This window comes from Lytechinus variegatus, chromosome 16 (assembly GCF_018143015.1).
Source record: "Lytechinus variegatus isolate NC3 chromosome 16, Lvar_3.0, whole genome shotgun sequence".
Lineage (NCBI taxonomy): Eukaryota > Metazoa > Echinodermata > Echinoidea > Temnopleuroida > Toxopneustidae > Lytechinus > Lytechinus variegatus.
The window spans coordinates 2,922,341-2,945,803 of record NC_054755.1 but is presented as its reverse complement, the minus strand read 5'-3'; the positions used below and the strand labels follow the sequence as shown (position 1 = coordinate 2,945,803).

The window sequence follows — 23,463 nt, the reverse complement described above, 5'->3', positions numbered from 1 at the left end:
GCCAAACCGGGGGGCTTTGGACGAATCTTCGCGTTCGCGTTGACGCACCCTAACGCGACAGCACCCACCCTTTCGAAATAAGCCAATCCTGGTATCTGAAATGGGTTTGAAGGGGTATTTTCTTGTAGCCAAGTCTCTGTTAGGCATATCAGACTAATAATCATATTTGACTTTTAAGAAAGATTGAAAAGATTGTTCACCAACAAGATGATAAGATTAAAAAACACATACCGATTACTTAAAAGTAAAATATTAGGTGCAGAAACAGATGAAGGTGACATGTAAACCGGTCTCCACAAAACAGCGCCCTCATTCATCACTTTTCTAATCAAGAACAGGACAGGTATGTAAATATATGTACAACTGATGCAAACGCAAAGCGCGACTGGAAACAATATTGAGATTCAGACCTAAAAAAAGGGACATTTCATGATTTGTAAATCAGGAAAAGGATAAACTTCAATAATTTTATTGTCCTGTTCAATTAAAAAACATAAAACATAATGGTTAGTTTCAGTTTCGGTCATGTTCGCTCATTTGGTTTATGTAGCAGAAGAAGCTAGCCTGCTAGTATATAGTATACCTACGCAAGACCCTATTGCAAATCAAAATCAAATCCAGACTCAATATTTGCTTCCTCAAACTGTAGCTATATTCTAAATATTAGTAGGCAAAGCTTCATAGTACAAGAACATAGTTACTTTCAATATTATATGCGTTATTAAGTTTGCTTTTTCACTATTAAATGCGTTATTAAGTTTGCTTAGACTGTATAAATTGTTTTACATGAAAAGGGTCCAGGAACGGAAACTATCATGCATTAGTCATGTGACATTGTACACAGAAATATGCCATGTTCTGCCTGCTCGATCTTAAAAGTTTGGGGAAAAATGAGATATAACCATTATACCAATCATAAAGTATTATACATCAAACTGTAGGTAATCTGTTTAGCATTGAGATGACAATCTCAACTTTTTTTACCCTTAGGGATATTCTCGTGGGAAAACAAAGGTGCCAGTGTCTCGAAAATATGGGTGATTTCAGACCGTTTGCCATAGCAAGTCTTGTGAACATGGACACTTTCAAACAAATAGCGAGACGTAAATAGTGAAGTAATTAGGTGGTCTGTCATTTATGACAGATCACCTCTTAATTTCGTCAGAATTTTCTTATTTTTATTATTTATTTTTACGGATTTTCTTGTCGCCAAGTTTTCTCAAAATGGACATGGTCAATTTCATTGAATTTCATGTCATCTATAGGATCTGTCATGGACACGTCAAAATAAGCTTTTCAAGGTCAACAGGTCATGATGACGTCATCTAGGCGCCATTTTGTAAAATCACATTATCAATCACATCTCCATTATCAATTATCAAAAATCAATCAAATTTACATCACATCAACTTCAGGTCAAGGGTCATCAGGTCATGTCATTAAAGGTCACCTAGAGGTCACGACGAGCGCGTACGCGCGCGTCAAAATTTCAAAATGCTCAAAATCACTTTTTGACCAAACGAGAGTACGTTTTAGGTCATTCTAAGCATTTCAAAAATTCGCGCGCACGCATGCGTGCGCGTTTCCGCGCGTAACGCCATAACGCAACGCAGAAACACCGTTTTTTTTACATCATTTCATTGATAATAAAATTCTGAACAATTTGATACCTTGATCAACCTTCTACGACCATTAATAACGAATTTAACACTCGTTAAACTTTGCAGCACGTGTGCGCGCGAGCTCTCAATACAGGCCATATATGGGCAAAAACATGCCTATTGTAAATTCACTGTAGCTCTTTAAATAGTCCGTTGACCCCCAATTTTTTTTTCATATATCGATAGAATATGAGTTGTAGATTTGATTTCATGTCACCATTGTCCCTCAATTTGATCATGACGTCATCAAAATGGCGCCTAAACTAAAAATTTCATTTTTTCAAAAATGACGTCATCAAATTTATGCAAATTTGGTTGTAACTTCTCGAATATAGATCGTTTTTCGCCCAGATTTCGATATGTTGTAGGTTAGAATGTACTCTTTCTCCTTAGTTACATGAATATTCGTTTTGAGAAACGCATCATTGCGTAAAACAGCGATGAAAAGAGGCATGTCATTTTTCCTCATTTTGCGTGTAATCTCTATGGGACATGACTTTTTCTCAAAACCAGATTCGACATTCCTCTATTTCGTGAGCCATATCTCCATTTTTTCTTGTCAGTTTTCTTTAAGCTTTTAGTATGTTGTAGCTGAGATTCTAAGCTTTCGCAAGTGTGCCCTTCATTTTTTGATCAGATGCCGAGATCATGCCCGTATTTCACTTGCAAGATTGGACTTGTAATTCTCAAAATTGCTTACGTGTATTCTCTATGGGGAATATCGTGGCTTTGACTGCTTCTTAAAGGGCGCGGGTTCGAGTCCTGGGTTGAACAAGATGAATTTTTTTTTCACTTTTTTTTTCTTTTTGCCACTTCTTACATGATCCTTTATGATAATTTAAAGGTATAAAAGTTTAAATTTAGCAAGATAAAACAGATTATAATTACTTTTTTTCATATCACATGTATTTTGCGTGTAATCTCTATGGGACATGACCTTTTCTCAAAACTAGATTCGACATTCCTCTATTTCGTGAGCTATATCTCCATTGTTTCTTGTCAGTTTTCCCTGAGCTTTTAGTATGTTGTAGCCGAGATTCTAAGCTTTCGAAAATATGCCCTCCATTTTTTGATCAGATGCCGGGATCATGCCCGTATTTCGCTTGCAAAATTGGAATTGTAATTCTCAAATTTGCTTACGTGTAATCTCTATGGGGAATATGCTAGCTCAATGGACAACGCATTTGACGTGTTCGTCCGTATTGCTGACGTGTAGGTCCGTGTTGGTGACGTGGTGGTCCGTGTAGCTGACGTGTAGGTCCGTGTTGCTGACGTATTGGTCCGTGTTGACGACGTGCTCTGCCGGCATGATCCGTGTAGATCCGTGTGAAGCTGCCGTGTTGATGCCGTGTTCACAGTCATCTGGGGCAAAACTATCCCGGACCTCCCCGGATCATGCCGGCATTGCCGTGTTGATCCGTGAGGTATAATCATCTATCTTGTATGTATCTGTTTGAAGATGTATGTCTGACGATTGTCATCACCACATCAATAATCACATTTAGTAATGGTCAAAACTTATTCTTAGGATGTCTACGATCAAGATTATCAATGATATCTAAATGATTTATTTCATACATCAGCCGACACTGAATGACAAATCATGACAGACCACCTAATTCGTCCGCATGACGAATTAAATTCTAGTTGTAATAATATTTACATCAAAATAATGGAATTGGATACAATTTTTACATCTGATGTGAGATTATTAATAGATATAAAAATTTCTGCAATATTACATCCATGAAAACCACTGTTCCCTGTGTTGAAGCTGTGTGTGTGGGCTTTCGGACACTCAAAATGCACGCAACTAACCATAATGATTGTCATCAGACCCTTAATAACAAAAAGTGCATAGGAACAAAGAATAATCAATCACAAATTATAAATACAAATAATACATGTAAATATAAATATATTAATGAAATATACATAAATATTCCCTATATGAACCTGCGTGAATTTTTTTTTATATTCTGATCTGAAACAATTTAATTCAAGCACGTTTTAAATAATGAAAAAGCTCTGTATCTGAATAAACATGCTTATCTGAATACATATCTAAAAAAAGGACTGTGTAAGAAAACGGTCATATTCATTACATTTTTGTCATTTATCATACCTATCAGATTTCCAGCTCTAGGTGCATGCTCCCTATGGAAAATAACGCAGGCAGCACCCCAAGGGCTTCCCAGTGCCATACAACTAGATACATTATACACAGACACACACAGTTGAAGTCAAAAGTTTACATACACCCACGGAATTCACGGAATTTACTACATCACTAGAAATATAAATACTACCACGACAAATTTGTTATCGAATGAAAGAGCGTATCAAGTTCTTTAATGTGATTGGGATTTGTGACAAGCAATTCTTTTTTATTTTAGCACTAAAGCCAAATTCTAAAATTTGTTTATTTAACATAGAAAATGTTAACAGGAAAAATAGATTACTGGTGTAACCCTGAAAGTTGTTCAAATAATGATTTATCTTTCTGACAGAGAACTATACAAGGCTAATAACAATATTCTAATATTTTACCTATCAAATATAGAATTCCCAAAGGTTCAATTCTTTGTTGTTTCTTTGCATGTATAATGTTGGTAATTCACCTTCACTACTTCAATTCATTTTATTTGCTGGTGACACAAACATATTTTTCCCACCATGACCTACCATCTCATTGAAACTATTAATGCGGAACTAAAGTATCCACATATAACAAGTTATCATTAAATGTAAAAAAAAGACAAATTATATATTCTTAAAAATTCAACGCTCAAATGTAAATATTCAGTCTCATTTATTATCAATATTAAAATCGAACAGAAAGAAACAAAGTTTTAGGCACATACGGGCAATGATAAATATACCAGATATATACATATAGGTAATGTAACTTCTGTTTCACATGGAGTCGGCGTATTATATAAGCTCAGAAAGTTTATTCCTCACCAATCATTATTCTGTCATACTGCCTTATGTTTCATATTATGATATTCTATGGACTAGTAAAAAAACTCTTTTATTTCTCCTTAAAAAAAATCTGTCCTTATTTACAATAACTCAGCCCATCGAGCTCGATCAAACCATACGGCCTGTATTCTGAAGTCAGGTTTAACTTAAACTCAAGTTTAAAGTTGTGGTTTAAGTATGGATATTTAATTATTACATATATCACTGACAATATAGATATCATACTTCAGCTCATTTGGCTCTCAAATCATTCATAATTGTCTAGGAAATATAAATACATGTAGATGATTTGCTTCACCATCAAATAATCAGGAAAGGGAACAGGAAATATAAGAAACATGCAGCTTAGTAAAAATTGACACTTTTGGCTTCCCATAATTTTATCAAAGACCATGGTCCAAGTTAAACCAGACTTCAGAATACGGGTCAATGAATGCATGACATTCATTACCTTCAAATGGCTTTTTTTATGTATTCAGTATGAGTAAAATAAAAATAACTTGACAACCTCACATTCCCAATTCAAGGGCAAAACATGTCATGTCATAATGTCAATTATTGTATATGGCTGGAAAGAGTATTTTCTCCCAAATAATTTTATACCATATTTATGTCGTATGTCTTCACGCTTGGATAGTCAATAGATATTCTTTGCGGTGATGTCCCGGGTGATGTATAAATTTTGATATGCGCCAAAGTGAGGCATGACTGCAATGAATGAACCACAGATGCCAATGATGTCATAATCCTTAAACAACGGTTGCATTTAAATCCATTTCAAATTACTTGCATTATAATTGTTTGATAAATACTCAGTAGTATTCTGAAGTAAATATAATTGAAAAGGGAAGTGCTATGTTTACTCACTCATGTAGGATTATGACATCATTGGCATAATTAATATCAGTCATTAATTTGATGTTTGGATCATTGATGGTATTCATTTACCCACTGTTTTGTATGTATGTATGTATGTATGTATGTATGTACATGTAGGCCTATATATTTATGGACATCTCTCTCAAGCTCTTAGAGCTTGTGATGATCCATTCATGTACCAATGATTATACCAATGCAAGTGTTATGTATGTTTATAATGATGTACAATTATGAATAGAATAAAACATTAAACAAAGAAAAAATATGTTTCTATAGTCGTATCATTAAAGAGTTAACATTTTATGAAAGTAAAGGGAATCGCAAGAGGTTGGGGGGTTATATATATATATATGCATATATATATAATTTGAGTCATTTGACTTTATTATATAAATGAATATATAGGTGTGTGTGAAATGATACATGTACAACAGCTTTGGCAATGCTTTAATTTAAATATTGTAAAGAAATGGATGAAGAGAACAAAGGTTGGCATAGCTTAAATCAAGGTTCCCCAGAGCTATCTACCGGCCTTTAATTTAAATATTGTAAAGAAATGGATGAAGAGAATGGGATAATAACCCTTTGAAAATAGGATTCATGTCTTTTATAGGAACCACAGCATACTTTGTTTCACATAATAATTATTAAAGGTACCATAACATAATTTGTTTCACATAATCAAAGGATTTGAATAATCACAAATTCTCCCAATAAATAATACAAATCTTCTAACTTGGGTTGACAAAAAGTCTCTTCTTTTCTTACTTATGAAGGAAAAGTCAAAGGTAAAAGAATTTTAAATAAAAAAACAATATAGTCCAGGTGAATAAATAGATTTGTAAATGAAATTTGTTAGCATAATTCGAAAATTATGGCAAAGATAATGAAAAGATAAGAGGAAGTCTGCTGATTAGCCAAAAGTGTAATTATCAAATTTCTCATTTCTGCCATTTTGGCATTCACTCAAGCATGAACAAAATCTATTTCAAAATTTTTAAATTTATTTTATTTTTAAATGGCAATTCAAAGATAAGATCTCAGAGCATCTATTAATATCAAAATATAGATATAATAATTTTGAACAATTTTTTTATAGACTTCAAAACTGTCCCTTTTTGTACGCATATAAATATATATATTTATAGTTCATTTATATAAATACTGCATACTCTAATAGTCAATGATTTAAAACGAATCCAGATTGGTTGTTGGATTTATTTAAATATTTAGGATTAACATTCAAATTTCTAAAGATTTAGATTTTAAAAAAATATTTTAAATTGGTCACTATTTACAGCCTCTCGATTTATATTAAATCATTGACTTTTAAAGAGTTTTTGTGTATATGTGCATATAATATATCGACTGATTAACTTATTTGGTCTATTTTGTAGGTGCATTAGTGCACGAGCATGGTATCGACATTTCTATAATAGCTGCCCCCTGGTCGGGCCAATCAACTGATAGGGGGCAGTCCCCTGTGTAAACAAAAATAATTGTTAAAAAAAACGTCAAAGTGGCAAAATCATACTTTTAGAGGTTTGATGAAGAATTTAAAATTGATCATACTTGTGCCAACAAAATGATACTTGCTTAATGATGATGGTGATGATGGTGGTGGTGGTGGTGATGAGGACAATGGTGGTGGTGATGAGGACAATGATGGTGATGATGATGATATTGACAATGGTGATGATAAAAATTAATGATTACTACTACAACAACTAGTGGTGGATCCAGACAAGGGCATATATTTGTAAGGGAATATGTCATATTTCAGCATTCGTTTTGCTAGTCGAATTATTAATGGGGCTGTTAATTTGCCCCCCCCCCCCTTGTTGAAAATCCTGGATCCGTCCCTGATAACTACAGTGCGTATAAAACAAAAAACGGGACAGATTTGAAAAGTCTAGAAAAAATTTTGTTTCAAATTATAATGTCTATATTTTGGTGTTAATAGATGCTCTAAGGTCTGATCTTTGAAAAGCAATTAAAAATATGTTCATGCTTGAGTGAACACTGGACGTTTTTGTTTGGGGTTCCAAAAGAGGCTTGCGCCATAATTGCAGAATATGAGTAATATGATGATCAGACTTCTTACTAATCAGGAGACTTCCTCTTGACCTCTTCATTATCTGTGCCACAATTTTCGATTATGCTGTCAAATTTTATTTACAAATTTATTTACATGAATTATTTTGTTTTTTCATTTAAAATTCTCATACCTTTTATTTTCCTTCATACGTAACTCAGAAAAGAAGATTTTTGTCAACCCAAGCAAGATTTGTATTATTAATTGGGAAAATTTGTGATTATTCAAATCATTTTATTATGTGAAAAAAATTATGTTATGTACCTTTAAAAGACATGAATCTATTTTTCAAGGGGTCATTGATTCCTTGGCGAAGTTTAATTGCTTGACGGAAAGGGATTCATGTCTTTCAATGACAATGGTGTATTGAGTCAATTTTGAAGGAGCTAGGTATGGCCTAAAAGTAACTTCTTAGGTTTGTTTTTATGAATAAACATAGATATATAATACCATAATCCTTATTTATATAATGCGAGCGCGAAATCTTGTGTACTTTTTCCTAAAATGTTGAACATTCTGGGTAATGTTTGTTATCCTGAAAAAGCACGTGTATGCAAGTGAATAATTAGTACGAACGTGAAGCGCGAACAGAAATGAAGTGATGGAAAGATACTGTTAAAGACTTGCTTGCAGTTAGCCATAAAGACGTTACAATCAAATAAAGCGAGCAGAATTTTTTCGAAATTTTTACCTAACGAATGGGAATTCTAAGCACTTTTTGTAACTGAACAGAATAGGAATATAACTAAACAATCGATGCGAGCGCGAAGCGTGAGCAAAAAAATCGAGATTTAAATCTCGAACGAGACATTCAAGTTTTGTAAATCATGAAAAGGATAAGTGGGGATCTTCCTTGCATTAATAATGCTATAGCGCTGAGCGCGAGCAGAAAATTTTATATTTGTTTTGAACTGATCGAAAACGTACATGTTATGGTCTGCTTTCACTTAAGCATGAAGACGTTACATATTTCAACATTCAAATATTGCGAGCGCGAAGCGCGAGCTGAAAAAAATTTACATTTCTACCTGAATAATGGAAATTCTAATCACTTTTTGTAATCGTGAAATATATAAACTAAACATTATTTATGCGAGCCCAAAGTGCGTGTGGACAAATTCTGGACACTATTCATGTTTTGTAAATCATGTAAAGGATAAGTTATTGAAGATTTTCATACATTAATAATGCTAGTGCAAAGAACGAGCAGACGATTTTTGATATCGTGATCTGAAACTGAATAATGATTTAAATAGAGAACAAGCTGCGTATTTAAAAAAAGTGTGTTTCAGATTTCGACCGAGCAATTTGGTATTCTAAATACTTTTCTAATCATTAAAATCAATAAAGCGAGCGCAAAGCCCGAGCTAAAAATATATGATATTCCGATCTGAAAAGGGATCAATTTAAGCTCTGTATTACAAGCACTTTGTGGGAAAATTAAGAGGTGGATTACAGTCTTTAAAAGAGCTGATATTTTTCAATATTATCACTTCGAGTTTTGACACAGGACCGGAACATTCTATAAGAACATTATGTCATCGTATGAAAATGATGACTGTCTTCCTATTTCTCTTCCAAAGCATGAGAGCGAAAAAACTGTTCATTTGTGGCCTGAAAACTGGACATATAAAGCACTTCTGTAATTATGCATGAGGTGCACGAGTTAATATCTATCAAAGCGAGCGGAAATTGCGAGCCAAAATGGTTGCCATTTTGTTTACTTCGTAAAGACTTCCTGAAATGTTATTGAGTTGAAATGCCCCCCCCCCCCGAAAAAAAAAAATATATATATATAAAAACCCCTCAAAATAAGTTCTGCAACTCAAGTTTGAGAGCTAATAAATTTCTTAGTGAACCATCATCATATGTAAAAGTTGTACCATTGGAAAGTATGATTATTTCTCTTTACAATCATGTGTCTTGTAATGCTAGTGTTATCATGAAATACACAGACATGATAAATATGCAGCAATGTAAAAAATGAAATGTTGCAAAATTGATTGCCATCTCATGTTTGAGTTCTGCAACTCTTAACTGCAAGTTTGAGTGCCAATAAATTTCTTGATGTGCCATCATCATGTGTAAAAGTGATATCTTTAGAAAGCATGATTATTCTCCTTTACAATCATGTGTCATTTGTAATGCTAGTGTTATCAGGAAATACACAGACATGATAATACGCAGCAATGTTAGAAATGAAATGTTGCAAAATGCGTCGTTTCCAATAGCGAATTTCCAATTGTTTCGAGGATGGACCGAGTGCATTCACTGTCACCGGCCGGCCTGCGTGGTGGAAATTCTATAGAAATGGAGACTCGTGTTAGAAATCAATGCACTTTGCAACATTTCACTTCTGACTTTTCTCGATGTTCATGGTGACTGCATATTCCATGATTACATAATCACAGCAAATGGCATGTCATTGTAAAGAGGAATAATTCAGCTTTTCAATGAAACCAGTTTCATCTTTTATACTTCATTAACCAAACAGATATCATCCCCAAAACTGAGTTGCAAAACTTTTTTTGAGGGGTTTTATATATAGATAGATTCTGTTACCATAAACTATCACTATAATGTGTCTTTAAAAGTTGAGAAAGTTTATTATTGTTAAACCTAATCCCAAAATCAAATGGATCTCAAGTAAATCCAGATAGAGCACCGGGGGGCACTTACATTGACGAGTGGATACCATACGCGACCAAAAAAAAAACACGTAAAATGAATGTCCTTTTCAAGATGGGGCACGTCACGTACTTAACGTAGTAATTGTGTCAAAAACATTAAATAATGAAAAGGGGGTATCTATTTTCGCAAGGAAAGCTACGTGTTTAGGATCGAATTTGCGAGGGTATAAAAAGTTCAGACAAAAATATTTCATAAAGGATGTACTTTTTGCCCTAAGAGTCCACACTGCGTGTTAAGAGTACGATTTGCGCGATGTGTGGGAGGTGGGGCTGTACTAAATGAACCCAAGGATGTAGGTAAAGTCAAACCGAAGTCCGCCGTGACATAACCAAAATATTGCTGTACCTGTTTAGGGTTGCAATTCAGGGAATACTTGCCAATAGACCAGTTCGTAGTTACTTATGGAATTTTGGTCAAATGACCTTTCATTTATTTCATTGTGATAGGCAGATTTCAAAGCAAGATATTACGTAAGCTTGCCTTACATAGCAGGATGAAGAAATTGAATAGACCAGGTGACTAGACGAGTACACCAGTAAACACTCCATGCAGGTATTTGTTGTATTTCTACTTTGTCTGCTGTATACAATGTACTTGACAAACTGTGAAATACCAGTCGTTCGTGGACTCATTGTTGCTCTTTGAAAAACAAAATTCAAAAGAATATACGAATAACAAGGACATCAAAGTTGGTGCTTATCGCATTAGATTTTAAACCACCATGTCTCTTTAGTACAAATGACCTATCTGTGATCATGCGCAGAATGGAACTACGAAGTGGCTTCTAGTAACGCTTTGTTTCTTAAGGGTAGGGTTTCACACGCCAATACTTGTTAAGGGGTGCATTTTTATAATATGGAAATTACGTGTTTAGGTTGCTTTTCGAGACCCCTTGGTCGCGCATGTTATCCACTCGTCAATGGAAGTGCCCCCCCCCACCACCACCACTTTTAGTCCACATAGCTACCACCACGAATATTACACACAAAAGGTTATAAAGTCTGGGTAATCGTAGAAGAGCATTGATTCTAAGTAGATAATACTTTCTCCTTTTCATCATCATCACCACCATCATCATCACCACCACCATCACATTTATCATTATTATCACCATAAACATCATCATCACCACCATCATCATCACCACCATTATCATCATCATCACCACCATCATCATCACCACCACCATCATCATACCACCACCTTGATCATACCACCATCACATTTACCATTATTATCACCATAAACATCATCATCAATCATCATCATCATCACAATCATCAATCATCATCATCAGTCATCATCAATCATCATCATCATAATCATCATCATCATCATCACAATCCTCCTCATCATTGTCATCATCGCCATAATCATCACCACCATTAACATCATAATCATCACCACCACCATCATCATACCACTATCATCACATTTACCACCATCATCACACTGAAATCGAGTTTAGATATAATATGTCTGAAACAGAGTTGGATTGACAACATTTTACTTATTCATATCATCCAAAAATACTGCTAAAGAAAAACATTCGATTACACTGAGATTTTGATGAAATACATGTAAATGATGCGTAAATGAATGTATTATTATGAATATGTTTCATTCTTGTGAAGTTGTCAAAAAGTTAGTTTAACAGTGAGTATTATTTTTCTTTCTCATCATCTAACTTCTCTCTCTTTAAATACAATTAAAAAATTATAAAATCATTTAATGCTTTATTCAATTTTTCAATAAAACAAGCAAAATATCTTACAATCGCGCTGACAATATCCATTTTTTGTCTTAAAAACAGATATTAAAACATAATCGACGGTTACACATAAATTTTCGAAACAACGTTATGTTTATTCAGAAATACAGATTGGTTACAGAATATCAATGAATTTACTGAATGTTTAAAGAGTACATTACATGATGAATAAAAGGTTTTACTAAGAGGTTAAGAATCAAAGGCCTAAATGTTTCCATATCTAAGAAAAATACTTGTTTTCGGTAGGTCAATACACTGTATCTTCAAGATTTAAATCCAGGAACAAAGATACTCCCCATGCCGGATTAGAAACTACGCCATCTACGGCGAATGACTGGGAAAACTTAACTCAGACGACTGAGAAAAAAATATTTTAAATAAATTTGACATAAAGGCATATTATCCAAATTATCCATGAATATTTTGACCCTTACAAATTCTTTCAGTTTAAGTTCTTTTCAGCTTAAGTGATTGGCTTATACCAGATTCGCATATCAATCAATTAAAATGTAATTATACCAGCACTGTTTCTATGGCATGTAACACTCAGTACAGTTAGTCACACAGGTCATCCCTGGGAGCATCCCTTCGGGACATAGCTGAGTATCTGGAGGGCAGGTACATTTGCGATCGCAGGACGTGATGCAAGAATCAACGGTGACACCACAGCGGGCCGGTCCACAGGGCGAAGCGCAATCATGGAAATACATGTTGTTCTCACATTCGATTGCTGTTTGGATTAAAAGAGAAGAAAAAGTGGATGAAATGAATAATTTGTTAATCAAGTACTTTAATTCATCAATTCATTTGTTTAATCGTTATAAAGTCGATGTTGATTCGTTAAATGATTGTATTCGCCTTCCGGTGATTTTGGGGATCATTTAGTATGAGTTTTAGGGCTCGACATTATTTTGACAATAACTAAATTTTTATACATACATGCATCAAAATGAAAGGCTCGACGTTTTCAACAAACCCTTTTTTAATAAAGGTGAAATATTTTCATGAAAACTTTCATGACAGTTCATTACCTTGCTAAGAAATCTTCTATTGGGAGTGTCAGTTTTGTAAAACGCACAAAAAATGAAGAGGAACATTGGGATCATTTATTATAAGTTTTTAGGGCTCGACAATATTTTGCCAATAACTCAATGTATATACATACATGCATCAAAATGAAAGGCTCGACGTTTTCAACAAACCCTTTTTTTAATTAAGGTGAAATATTTTCAAGAAAACTTCCATGACAGTTCATTACCTTATTAAAAATGGTATACTTCAAATCTACTTTTGTGAGCAAGTTTTGTAAAACGCACAAAAAATTAAGAGAAAGATTGGGGGAAGAATAATAGTTATAAGACTAGTAAAATGCAATGATCTGATCTTACATCCTTTTTAAAGCAATTACAAAATTTATAGAAAATATATCACATATATGTTATTTTACTCTTTTCCTTTCCACAAATTCGTGGAACTTTCGAAAATGTGTGATTGCCCCCCCCCCCTCAAGATGCCCGAGATATTAGAGTTAGAGTATCAATCAATTACCACTAACCAGGCCGAATTCCGAGAATTGGATTAAACTTATGAAATATGATAAGACCATTATGGGTGCCGAAATATGTCAAAAAATAATGAAATAACTGAGAGCGAGGTCGCAGACTGAACGAGTGGGTTCTTGTGCATATTAAAAAATGAACAAATTCCATCATTTTAAACTGCTTTCAATGGTTTTATAATAATCAGAAATATTCTTTCTTGGAAATAGGTGAGGTTGTAAACATATGGAACTGCGGATGGAGGGGTTACGTCTTCGTGCCTAGTGGAGGGAGAAAAGGAAAAAGAAAAGGGGTCTTACGAATGTCGCAGTTATCTCCGGAGAATGCACCTTCGCAATAACATTCATAGGATTCTCCATCGATACCACATTCACCATTGTTCTGACATGGATTGGGGAAGCAAGGGTCCTCTAAAAAGGTGAATCAAATAGAATGAGTAAATATTATTTGACGCCCGTCATGAAAAAAATGAGCAATGAAATTACAAACTGGAACGACAAATCTCAATACTTGGCAAATCACATAACAATATTGTCATTATAGCCATATAACTGAATAATGAGCCCTGGATATGCCTAATAATTATGTGCCGCATCTTAGTGTTGAGGTAATCAATCGAACAGGAAAATGTGTTTATATGTTTTCTCAAATCCAATATGTCTTATTCAGGTAACAATGATGAACCTTTTATCACTTCCGAGATAACAAACTTTCTGATTTTCTAGGACTAGTATTGCACCTTCAAAATAAAGTTCAGTGATTAATTGAGAAGAAAAAAAATCTTACTAGTTTCGCAGTTGTCACCACTGTATCCCTCTGGGCATTCACATCTGTAACCATTGTCTATGTCAATGCAATCCTTTCCTTCTTCACATGGAGATGAGAAACATGGGGTTTCTACAACTAAAAATAATGAATCAAGATATCACTTTGAAATATTAATCTTTTCATTTCTGATGAAAAAGAAGAAATAAAAGATGAAAATACATATTCTATAGTTCGAAATAGACATAAAATGAAATACTCCCAAAATATTACATGATGTAAGTTGTAAATTATCACATGTCTTGAATTAGTATAAACAGTGGCGTATCGTGGGTCACGGCATTTGGGGGCACCTGCAAATTTTTTAATCACTTAATGGGCGCGGAAAGCGCGCTCAATTGCCAGGTATACTGACCTAATAGAGACATTTTAAGGACTGTGCCATTAAAATGAATGTGTATCTCACTGATCGACTAATGCGAACTAAAAATGTTTGATATTCAGACCTAAAGTTTGGGCATTACAAACAAGTTTTTGAAATCATGATACGTACCAGTCTCACTGTATGAACAATGCGAGCGCGAAGCGCGAGCTGAAATTTTGGCATATTTTTAAGAGACTGATTTTTTAAGCATTCATGAAGAGCATACATATCTCACATACATAGTCATCAAATGCTAGCGCCAAGCGCTTGCTTATTTTGTAAGAATTACACCTAACAGTGGCGTAACTACGGGGGTATGGGGGCACGTGCCCCCCCATCGGCTGACAAAAAAGGGGGAAAAGGAGAAAAAGAGGGAGAAAGGAAGAGAAACGTAGTGGGAAAGAAGACATTATTATGAACTATAATGTTATATTATATCATGATTATGTTATGTTGTATTACATAAGAAACATTTTTTTCAGACCTTCATGAAATATAATTTGCTCAGGGCCTATGTCTTCATTGTTCCTGGTGCTCGCATTTTCTGTTTACGAGATATAGAATCCTGTCATACTAAAACATCCCGTTTTCGAATCAATATACACCAAACTGCCAAATATATTTCCTCGCATTTCAAGTTATTGTTTCATATTCAAAAGTATATTTCTTTTTCATGACTACTTAAAGTGATTGCCCCCATTTTAAGGTCTTTATATAAAACATTTCCTGTCCGTGCTCGTTCGCACTAGTGGGTTGGTGAAATATGTCTGCTCCACATGAATTCATAGAATCATTCCTAAAATGTCCCCTTTTCTGATCTGAATATCAAAATTTTTCAAATCAAAACAAAACACATTCTAATAGGGCAATCAAATTCCGTTCTAAGGAACAATTGAGATCAGATGATTTTCTTCGGAAAGTCCAGGATTCACCCTGGTCTGATCTTTAAGTTATCTCTGACGTCAACATGTATTTGAATAAATGGAAATACATTTTTGTTTCAACCATGACAATACGCTGGTTTGATAATGAAATAAACGAGGTCTATATATTCCTACCGATGTTACAATTTTCCCCGGTGAAACCTGGCTCACAATCGCATAGATATCCCTCATCACCCTGAGGCGTGCAGGCTCCGAACAGACACGGGGAGGATGAACATGCCGTTTCTGAAAAAAAAGCATACTATTATATAAAGATCTATACAAAATATCTCTAAATTCAACAAGGTTTGTAAAACAAAGTGGCTTCGGCATATGCGACTGATTTTCGTATACAATCTGTTATTACCAAGGGCGTAACAGGGGTCGATGGCCGGAGGGGGGGGGGGGTGTAGCGGTGTAACAGCTGGGGGTCGGTGGCCAGGGGGACAAGAGCCCAAAATTTCCCAATCATATCGTAGTATGAACAGGGGTAATGGTGGGATGAGGCGACTATTTTGAGAGGGCCAGATATTGCTTATCGGGCAGAATTTATCTTGACCTTTTTAATACAAAAATTCAATATTGAGATCGGTTTTGACATGATATCCAAATAAAATATTTCACTCTTTTCGATCTTTTCATTCCCCTTTTTGTGGTCTATACGCCACTGTTAACATGATTCTTTGCGGCAGTAGCGTGAAGAGTAAAAAAGGCGCAGTATGACACATGTGCTAAAAATCGGTTTAATATAAGTTCCGAGTGAGCGAGGGGAGCGAGAAAAATCACCTTTTCATCATCTAACTTTTAGATATTTTTGAAATCATATTCAGTAAATAAATGATATCCTACTTCCTTTGCTTTTCTTTCCTCCTTTTTTTTGTTCTTGTTTGTATAATTTTTGGGGCCATGGCCCAAACCTTCCATACTCATCAACGGCAGTGCTATGCGGTTGGGGTCCGGGGCAGAGCCCCCGGAACTGCTTGATATCAAAGCCATATAAATTTCGGCTGAACATGGCGTTGACAAGCAACGAACAGTTGTGCTCAAAAGTTAGTGAACCCCTTCACAAAATGCACTCCTTCATGCTGAGTGTTGAATGTAGACAACAACAGCACAGTGTTCGGCGAGATCATAGAGATAAACTTTATTAAAATGTAATATTCTATCACCTGACTTAACAATACCTAAAACATGACAGCGGATGAACACCACTGTAGCGCACATCAATTGCCAAAATGGGTTATAGGCTGCTTGGTTGTTGTTTAGATATTGCTGTAGCCCGGGGGGCCACTTACATTGACGAGTGGATACCATGCGCGACCCAAAAAACACGTAAAAGGGATGTCTTTTTCACGATAGGGCACGTTACGTACGTAACGTGATAAGGGTGTCAAAAACACAAATATAATGAAAAAAGGGTATCTATTTCGCTAGGAAAATTACGTGTTTAGGGTCGAATTTGCGGGGATGAAATTTAAATGTTTTATAAAGGATGTCCTTTTTGCCCAACACTTCGTGTTTACAGTCCGATTTGCGCGAGGTGTAGAAGCTAGGTGGGGTCGTACCAAACCAAATAATCCCGACCTTTCGTTTGAGGACGCGGACGCTTATTTACAACGGTAGTTTACTTTGGAAGGGACTTTTTGGGCCCGTCATCATGGTCGTAAAACTCAGTCCTGCAATGCAAATTGTGTGACATGAGATTTTTTTTTTCGTTTCGCATCTGCGACGAAAACATTCAATATGCGTTTCGTGTGCAAAATTCTGGTTGCTACTATGGTAACAGCGATTTATCCGATTGAGGACGACTTTCCAAAGCCACATTTGACTCCTAGAGCTCGAGAGGCCGCCCGGGGGCCCACTTCCATTGATTAGTGGATACCAGTAGCGACCACCCGTAAAAGGGGACAGAGTGGGCAGGTACGTTACGTATATAGGCCTATGTAACGTTATAAGGGTGTCAAAACGATGTTTAAAATGCTGAAAAAAGGGATATATATCCAATACTTGTAGGGTTTCACAAGCCAAATACTTGTTAAGAGATGCATTTTCATAATCTGGAAAAGAATTGCTTCCCTTGTTTAGGGTACTTTTCGAAACCCCATGGTCGTGCCTGGTATCCACTCATCAATGGAAGTGGTCCCCCCGGAATTTGAATCTAATCCCCATTTCTGGGGAATGTAAAACATAATGCCCCTCACATCGTGTGCGAGAGGCATATCGTTTGTGTACAACGAGTATAAGGAGTGTACAAAAGAAACAAAGAAACAAAAGGAAACGAGTTCAAAGGTATCGCATATGATGTGTACATATCAACGCATGCGAAATGTTCGGCTGGAGAGGTTGATCTTATCCATGAAATCAATTGCCAGTGATCCACCAATAATCCACATTAAATGTAATATCGATTCGATGGACTGTAATGATCTATATTTAAGCCTTCATTCAGTAAGTTTTTCCTCACTCAATATGTTCTCGATTTGTTTGAAAAACCACTTTCTTATCCACGTCTTAAATCTATTTTAGGTCCTGCATTTTTAATATCTCCAGCCATCAGTCGTAATATACATGCATGTATGCGGTATACGGGTGTCGCGGAAAGGGATTTTGCACACGAAAAGCAGATTTGTAGGGCCTGTAACCCCCCTATTACACAAAGCTTAGCATTGATCGTAGAGCAGTTTTCTACGTTTGATTATATTGACTGTAATGCACAATCAATCTTAAAAATCAAGTGTATGATTAAGCGTTAACTTTTGTGTTAGGGGACCCTAATACTAGCGTCCGTGATGATTGCGAAAGGTCCCAAATGTAAAGTAGACGACCGAAGGACCCGTAACAATAAAACATTCCTGTACTTGTTTAGGGGTTCATTTCAGGGAATATTTGCCAAGAGTATCGTGTTGTTTCCAATACTTGTTAAGGTAGGGTTTCACACGCCAATACTTGTTAAGGGGTGCATTTTCAGAATATGGAAATTACGTGTTTAGGGTGCTTTTCGAGACCCCATGGTCGCGCATGGTATCCACTCGTGAATGGAAGTGGCCCCTCCCGGGTGCTATATATTGATTACCTATTTCACAGTTAATTCCAGTATATCCGGGAGGACATACGCATGCGTAGTGGTCCACTTCATCATCGAAACATTCCGCCCCTTGTTGGCACGGTTCGCTGCTACATGGGGTAGCTGCAAAGAGAAAGAAGATTTGATATTTTTTCGTCAAATTAGAGACTTTGAATATTTATCTTTTTTTTAAGAAAGGAATATGTTTATAACTTTTCTTGTGTTTGTATCTATTTTAAGTCAGGTAATGAGCATGAACGGTTCATCACGGACGGACATTTGATAGATTTTGAAAGTTTTGAAGGCTTGTAACAAATTAGGATGAACAAGATGAACAAGGTTCATTTGTGTTTTATAGTGAAGGGTAGGACAAAGTATGCTGAATGATGAAAAAAGTTTGTTGCCATGGTTACCTACAAACATAGGTATCCACTAAATGTGCCATATCACGGACGGACATGATAGAAATGTGGTTTTAGAATTTTTGTACATTTTTATTGTTTCTATCTAAACAGCTTTACATGGACCAATAATTGTTAATGCAACTAATACTCGGGTATGTTAGCTTCTATGTTCAGCATTTTGAATTCTTAACCAATATCAAACTTCTGAGAGAATCGCAAATATTTTCCATCACGGACGGACATCTCGGACGGACATCACGGACGGACACAATTGAAATACAATGGAAGTACTCTGTAAGAAGTTCTTAATACTTTTTTGGGTAAACAAATGCTATTGTATTGATGATTTGTACATATTTTAATAATATCAAACAGTATTAGTTGCACAATCAAGTTGCTACAACTTCAATCAAGTTGCTGCAACTTGACTTAAGATGTAGCAACTTGATTTCTATGCTAGACGCACAGTATAATCTAGACATACGATTGCTCTATAAAACACAGTTCTTGTCAAAATCGAATGTAAAGAATATTGTCTTTTTAAATTGTGTAATACTAGTAGGTTCAAAATCAACAGCTAGTTCATTAATGATCATTTTGATACAAGTATTTTTATGATCATGATGATTTTTAGGCATTAATTTTCCAAGAGCAAAGATGTTTTTTAAGGTCCAAAAACTAAATCTAAAAGATCAACATGTCGCTGATCCTTATGCTTGTTTGTTGGATCAACACTTGTCAGGGGCTCTCTTGAAATCCATCTTTTGCACATATCAAAGCGGAGACACCCCATAACATCAACAGCCCTCACGTATTTAGGCCCTGACCGAATCCAAAATTGAAATTGATATTCCAATCCAAAGCTTATTAAAACTTCTAAACACTGCAGTGCAAGCTTTATGCATTTTCACAGTTTACCAGATAAGCGATTTGCTTGAAATTAGCTCCAAAATGGACTTCGAAAAAAGGTATTAATGTAATTTTCACAAATCTCAAGACTGTGATGTCATGTTCTGTTAGAAGCATTGTGAATCCATAGGTTTGTACATGGAAACATTGATTTTTCTGCTTATCAGATTATGCATTGCATTCTACTTCTTCTCCATCACTTTCTGCAAGCTTGAATTGATGAAATCTACAGCTTTGGACTTGTTCTTGCCATACTTTGTTTCCCACTTTTTTGGCATATACATGTACATGTAGCTTTTTAACTCTGTCTGCATTCCAAAGTTTAACAATTTTTCCTGACAACAATATAGCCCCAATAACGGCCAAACAAAGATATCTTTAAAAATTGTGAAGAGTTGTAGGTTTATTCCATTTGAGTTCTGAATAATTCTCAGAGCCATTTTTCACTGCAATTAGAAGCTAAAATTAAATTCATAATCTGCTCAGCAAAGTTTCTCATTTGCATATATGAATCTTTCCACAAGTATTTCACTCGTCCGTCCGTGATGAAATTAATGTCCGTCCGTGATCATTTTTGATTGATTTATTATAATCAATTATATGCATAAATTATATGCATAAAATGTATGGATTTTAGCTATGTTCAAATAAAATGATGTACAGTGTCCAGTGAAACACTTCTACACACTTTTATTTCTGTTTCTATTCTGATAAAGAATAAAAAGCTGAATCCATAGACAATATCCTAATAAAAATGATCACGGACGGACGGAAATGTTAACATCTACAAGGAAAGTTTACATCCCATATTTTTTCCTACTAATTTATGTTTGATGATAAATTAATGTTCAGAGTGCAAGACCATTAAAAAAAATTGGAGTAACTTTGAAAACAATAAAACTAGAGTGAAATGAATTTGAGTGAATTAACTTTGTCCGTCCGTGATGAAATTAATGTCCGTCCGTGATCATTTTTGATTGAGTTTATGATATGGATAAAATGTATGGATTTCAGCTATGTTCAAATAAAATGATGTACAGTGTTTAGAGAGATACCTCTAAACCTTTTTATTTTTTATTTCTATTATGATAAAGACTAAAAAACTTTTCATCTTTTTTCCATCACGGACGGAAATTTCAAAATGGAAATGTTAACACCTACCAAAAAAATTACTTCCCAATATTTTTTTTTCTACTATATTATGTCTGATAATAGAGTAATGTTCAGAGTGCAAGAACATTCAAACCAAATTAGAGTAACTTTAAAAACAACAACTAGAGTGAATTTAATTTGAGTAGAAATGTCCGTCCGTGATGAGAGGTAGCAGCACCCCCATAAATAAAATGGACTATCCCGGTACTTTCGGAATCATCAATCTTCATGAAACTTAGTTTTATGAAACCTAAGATATCAAAGATTATTTTAAAAGCAAATTTGATAAAAGTACCTTAAAATTTTTTTTTCACCTCAATGCGAACCCTTAACCATGTTAACCGATCATGCTTTAATATGCATTTTGAAGTTCACAGAATATCTATTACGTAAACATTTTTGTAACAGTTCAGAATTCCAGACTGTGATCTTTTATTTATCATTTGTTTTGTACTCTGTAAAGAATTGATTTTGTAATTGTTTTAGACAATTCTGGGAATAAATATCATATTTATAAATATAAAAGTTTACTTGAACTGAAGTTGATGAAATGACTATAATTTAATGATATTTCAAACTGCTTTTGAGATTTCGATGAATAAATACCATTCAATTCATGGACAAAATAAAGTTTAATTGAAGTTGTTGAATTGTGTTGAATTTATTTTGTAGATTCTCTTGAGAATTCGATGAATAATATACGATTATTATTGATATTACTGTAAATTTTAATACATCTGCATTATCCCTCATGAACACAATATCTCCGTAACATATTTTCACCTATCTGTCTGTATATACCTATCTCTCCTTCTAAGGTGGTGGATCCAGGGGGGGGGGCGGTCCTCCCTTAATTTATTGGACTCGCCAAGGCCTGGACCATAAGAAAACCCTTTCCATAATATTTTACTTGCCAATATATTATGTTGGGAGTGGACAGAGACAAATTAAGTAATTTTGAAGTGATATAACCCCTATTCGTTTTGTTTGTCAAGGTTTGGTTTACAATTTCTTGTCAACAACGACCGAGACCTCATTCTCAAAATTTTCCCTCTCTACCCCTTTCAATTATACAACCTTTCATTTAATTGTTTTACATTGTATTTGTCTTTGTTTTTATGATTGGTTGACTAAATAAACTGAAACTGATATGTTTTATCACCTTTTCTGCCCCTTTTCCATCCATCCGTCAAATCATACTTTTTTAATAGAAATTAATCCTTCTCCAACTTGAGAAGAAGAAAACCTTATTTTCCCTAAATCAGCCTACCTTGAGGTCGAAATAGATGCAGGCATTGTAGAGAGGGGGCTATCATTCCCAACGAAATAAAAACAAAGATGGTTGACCGGAGATGCATGATGACGATGTTGAATTGCCAAAAATTACGAGAAATCGAATCCGACGATGAACAATATAATTATGAGAGAGAGGTGATCACGTCAACAGGCGCGGTGATGATTTTGACAGGCTTACGCACTTTCGCGAGTAAAATATGGAACGTCCTTTAGTTCCTTGTCTAAATAGAGTAAAAAAGCAAACATAGGAATGTTTTCTTTCCTTTGATTTCCCTCTTCTCATTATTGGTACAGATTTTGTGAGTTTATCCAGGGTTGGGGAAGGCTGGCAGCGAACCTATTGTTCAGAAGAATGGCACATTACGTCACCCCACCCCAAAGGTGAATATAGCGTGACGTCACGTGTGTACGTCCGCGGTTGGGAAACAAACAAAAACTTGAATATGCTTTTGTGCAGCTTTTAAGGGGTAAAGGTGCATCCTTTTTCATAAACAACAATGAAAAAAATGTGAAATATAGGTTTTTTATACTCAGGGTATCCTTTCAAAAAGACCTTTCGTGCATAATAAAATTGAATATGTGTCTGTGATCTCAATTCTAAACAATCATTTTTATTACGGCAACATGTATGGGGTTCGAAGTTGAACCCTACTGGAGTTTCGTACAATCAATAGCACCCCAAATGGTAGCTAACGAGTGCATTTATGCTATTTTTTCATAGTTAAGGTGCAGTTAGCTATATTAATAATAATATCAATTCAGTTCCGAAAAATGTTCTCCTATTGGGCAATGCTAGTATTATTAACCGGCTTTGGCTCGTCTATCTAGGCGCTCAAGTATTCGAGGAATAGGCACCCATTCACCTAACCTGGGTTGAGTGCAGCA

General features: G+C 35.1%; 1 protein-coding gene across 1 annotated transcript; it reads right to left on the bottom strand.

The window, feature by feature from the left end:
• Positions 1-11,805: 11,805 nt before the first annotated feature.
• Positions 11,806-22,846, bottom strand: LOC121430310 (delta-like protein 1). The gene is made up of 6 exons (XM_041627588.1): positions 22,553-22,846; positions 18,827-18,940; positions 15,889-15,999; positions 14,428-14,544; positions 13,941-14,051; positions 11,806-12,812 (listed from the first exon to the last, which is right to left on the bottom strand). Exons 1-6 carry the CDS (start codon positions 22,638-22,640, stop codon positions 12,613-12,615), a joined length of 741 nt encoding a protein of 246 aa, XP_041483522.1. The 5' UTR covers positions 22,641-22,846; the 3' UTR covers positions 11,806-12,612.
• Positions 22,847-23,463: the final 617 nt, after the last annotated feature.